We start from the raw sequence: 3,741 nt of genomic DNA, 5'->3' as shown, positions 1-3,741 counted from the left end.
AATCATGGGGCCGGCCGGGCTTTGGGCACGTTGTTAGTGGAGGGTAGAAGAGGGCATGGCCATCGACCGATGATGGCGATAACGCAGGCGCGCGTGGGACGAGATTCCACTCCGGTGGGGGTGGCGGTGGCCCTGATCATTGGGCGCGCCACTCGTCACCTCGCGCGCGCACGCTCAGCAGCTCAGGGACGGGACAAACATCTCGCATCTCCTGCGACGGCGGCAGGGGCGACCACCTCACGGCACGACACGTAGCAGCACAGCACGTATGGTGCGTACGAGTATTGTTTTCATTTCTGCACTGCCCACTCCCACCAGCACCTGGGGAGCTTTATACTGCTCGAAAAAACTAATGCTGCTGCTCCTGCCTTGGCGCCTTGGCGGTCGATCAAGCGGCTTGACCGTTCCACCGAGTTTGAAGATCGAAGCAAAGGAGATCCATCGATCGCCCTCACGTACCCTACAGATGTACGTGGAAACGGAGACATAGGCCAGGCATCAAGCCCCACCGCACCTGAAAATTGAAAAAGAAGCAGAAACAGAGAGCCAGAGACGCACAAGCATGAGTAGAATTCAAACAAGGTTGATGCACTGGATGGATACGGCGCACGCAGCCAAGACCGATGAAGCAGACCGACCGGCGTCCAGCTTACCGGGTGACGGGTCTCCTGTCGTCAAGCTCCTCCAAGCGCAGCCGTCGCATACATCTATCCCTTCGTGTTAATTAGCGGGAACGCCGGCATCGTCGGTAGCTGATACGCCGGGAAAACAGGGGGTTCCTCTTGGAAGCATCGCATCGCCTCGCAGAACGTTGCTGCAAGTTCAAACAAGTCTTCGTGCAATTGACTAAACGTTGCCAACAACCGTAGGTACGTCCAGAAGCCAATGCCGCCGTAGCAATCCATGGTTGGCTTGGTTCCTCTGAAGTCATGTCGTGAGACCCTCCGAGGTCCCGGATAGCTCAGCTGCCGGGAACAAATGGCTAGAGAACAGCGACGGCGGCACTAGTATATTGCAGCAGTGGTAGTAGAAATATTCAGTCCCAGGTAGTGGAGGGAGACTTGTTAGAGACAGACAGGAGTAGCAGAGAAAGCCAGGGGCCTGTTCGCCAGCCAGCCAGCCTCGTGTCCCCCTTGTTCTTTCTGCCACGGCCATGGCGGCTCCACGCCCTCCTCCTCGTGCTCCGTGCGTGCCTCCTCTGCTATAAGTAGGCGACCGTCGCCTCCTGCTGCCTGCAACCAACCACTGAGAAGAGCCAAGGGGGATAGTGCACTGGTGCCGAGTGCGGAGAGTGATTGTGTGGGACTGATGGCCATGGAGATGGGCTGGAAGGCCGGCAGCGCGTTTCGGTTTGATGTGGTCGAGGAGGAGGATGCGGCGGCGGCGGCGATACCGCCGCCGCAGACGCCGCTCGAGCCCATGGAGTACCTCTCGAGGTCCTGGAGCGTGTCCGCGTCGGAGATATCCAAGATCCTCGTCGGAGGCAAGAAGAGCTCCTTCAACAGGCTGCCGCTGCAGGAGATGGGCATACCGGAGGCCTCCGCCGTGCTCGCCGCCACGGCCATCGTCCCGAGCTATCGACACCACGTAAGCGAGCAGTCCACTACGGCACTACCCACTCACTCCCATCCTTTCTCTGCTCTCTCGTTTCTGAATGTTTCCATATGTTGTCTGGCCATTTTCGAGCAGGCAGATGCAAGGAGGAGCTCCATCAGCGCTACCGGCCACCATCAGTCCATCGGCAAATGGTTCCAGCACAAGGACGCGAGCCGATCGAGGCAGAGCAGCAAGGAGAAGCTGCGCGCCGACAGGGCCCACGTGCACGCCATGGTGTCAGTGGTCCGCGTCGCGGCCGCGGTGGCCGCCGTCGCGGCGGCGTCCACCAGCTCCGACACCCAGGCCTCCAAGATGGCCGCGGCCATGGCGCCGGCCACGGAGCTGCTGGCCTCGCACTGCGTGGAGGCGGCAAGGCTTGCCGGGGCGACACATGAGCAGGTGGCCTCCGCCGTCCAGTCCGCGGTCGGCGTAAGGAGCGCCGGCGATCTGACGACGCTCACAGCCGCAGCGGCAACCGGTAAGGGTTCGACGCGGCGAACGGCCGTGCCGCCATTGCCATCACAATGTGCACTCCCGTTTCCGTATGTTATCTCGTGCAAGAATCAAAGCTGAGTTCGTGTGGAATTCGTGTCAGCGCTGCGAGGAGCTGCGACGATGAAGCAGAGGGTGCAGCGGGAGGCGGCGAGGAGCAACGCGAGCGTTCTTCCTTACGAGAAGGGCCATTCGTGGAGCCCTGATGTCTGGTGCAAGGAGGGTGAGCTGCTGAAACGCACAAGAAAAGGTACAGACTACACAGCCGTGAAATATTCAGAACATTCAGTCATGGATCAACATCTTTATTTTATTTTTCCTGATGCAGGGGATTTACACAGGACAAAAGTATCTGTCTACATCAACAGGAAGTCCCAGGTAGAAAAAAAAACTCTGACTGCACAATATCAAATTATTGTCCATTTGTCCTACCAAAAATAAAATAAAATGTGTGTTCAATAACTGACGGCATAGCCAATGGTAACAGGTCATGCTGAAGCTGAAAAGCAAGCACATTGGAGGTGCACTGTCCAAAAACAACAAGAGTAAGTTCAGCAGCAGCCGAAACAAACATCATATGCTACCATTTCTGCCTCTGTCAGCGTAGTTTGTGAGATTTTAACACTGAGCGTTCCGCCTGTAATTATCGTCTGCAGGCGTGGTTTACGGCGTATACAGTGAGCTTCCGACGTGGGTGATCGAGCCGGGGAAGGCCTTCATGGATGAGAAATGCTGCTTCGGCCTGAGCACGGCGCAAGGGATCGTGGAATTCGAGTGTCAGGACGGCACGAGTAAGCAGAACTGGGTCGACGATGTGCAAAACCTGCTTCGACAGGTTGCTGCAGATGATCGTGTGGGAGATAAGCTGGAGTCGGTAGTGAAAATGGGTTGATGTGTCAGCCGTTTTCCCGGTGTGAGGTGGTAGTATGTTGTGATATAAGGGGGGTGTTACATATGACATAATGATGTTGATGATACTCTTGTGAGGTAGTTTAGTTTAGCTCTGTATTTGTAATGCATACAAAAGGATGTGATAGAGAGTTAGTAGATTTTACTATGTGTGTTCCTCTATTAAGCTCGCCGTGTTAGTGACAAAATGGCAGATTTCCTGCCTTTGGTGCAAAGAAATGAGAGAAGACTCACTGGTTGCTCCACACTTGTATCCTGTGGGGGCAAAGTTGCAGCTAGTTAGCTTAGTTTTCTCTTCCATTCCAGCATTCTACATGTGCACCAGCAGATGCCATTGATCAGATTAATAAATTCATCACCGGTTGTTTATGAAGAAAGCATGCCAGGGGGGATAAAGGACCATCTCTCATTGCATGAACCAAAGTTTGCAAAGCAAAATCACAAGGTGGACTAGGAGTCTTTTGTGGCAAAATTGGACCTATGAAGGCCTAATTTTTTGGCTTTTCTGAGTTGCTTGCTCAAGTGCAGCCTACGGGAGAATCTAGACACTTGGAGCTACATCTGACAATCAGGAAATTTCTGGCCCATGAAATTACAGGCAAGTCATGGTGACCCAACTAACTGTATGTCCTTTCAATTGGCTATGACAAAGCTGTTGTAAACTGAAACATAAAGTTTTGTTGCTGGTACTGCAACTAACAAGAGAATTACAAAGGGAAAACATGCACCTCCCAAGGAAAGTTA

General features: G+C 54.1%; 1 protein-coding gene across 1 annotated transcript; it reads left to right on the top strand.

Annotated features, from left to right (window-relative positions):
• Positions 1–1,127: 1,127 nt before the first annotated feature.
• On the top strand, positions 1,128–3,200 carry LOC119294847 (VAN3-binding protein-like). The gene is made up of 6 exons (XM_037573153.1): positions 1,128–1,587; positions 1,690–2,074; positions 2,192–2,338; positions 2,417–2,466; positions 2,576–2,633; positions 2,745–3,200. Exons 1-6 carry the CDS (start codon positions 1,309–1,311, stop codon positions 2,978–2,980), a joined length of 1,155 nt encoding a protein of 384 aa, XP_037429050.1. The 5' UTR covers positions 1,128–1,308; the 3' UTR covers positions 2,981–3,200.
• The last annotated feature ends 541 nt before the right edge of the window (positions 3,201–3,741 follow it).

This window comes from Triticum dicoccoides, chromosome 1A (assembly GCF_002162155.2).
Source record: "Triticum dicoccoides isolate Atlit2015 ecotype Zavitan chromosome 1A, WEW_v2.0, whole genome shotgun sequence".
NCBI lineage: Eukaryota > Viridiplantae > Streptophyta > Magnoliopsida > Poales > Poaceae > Triticum > Triticum dicoccoides.
This window is presented reverse-complemented; position numbering and strand designations above follow the sequence as displayed.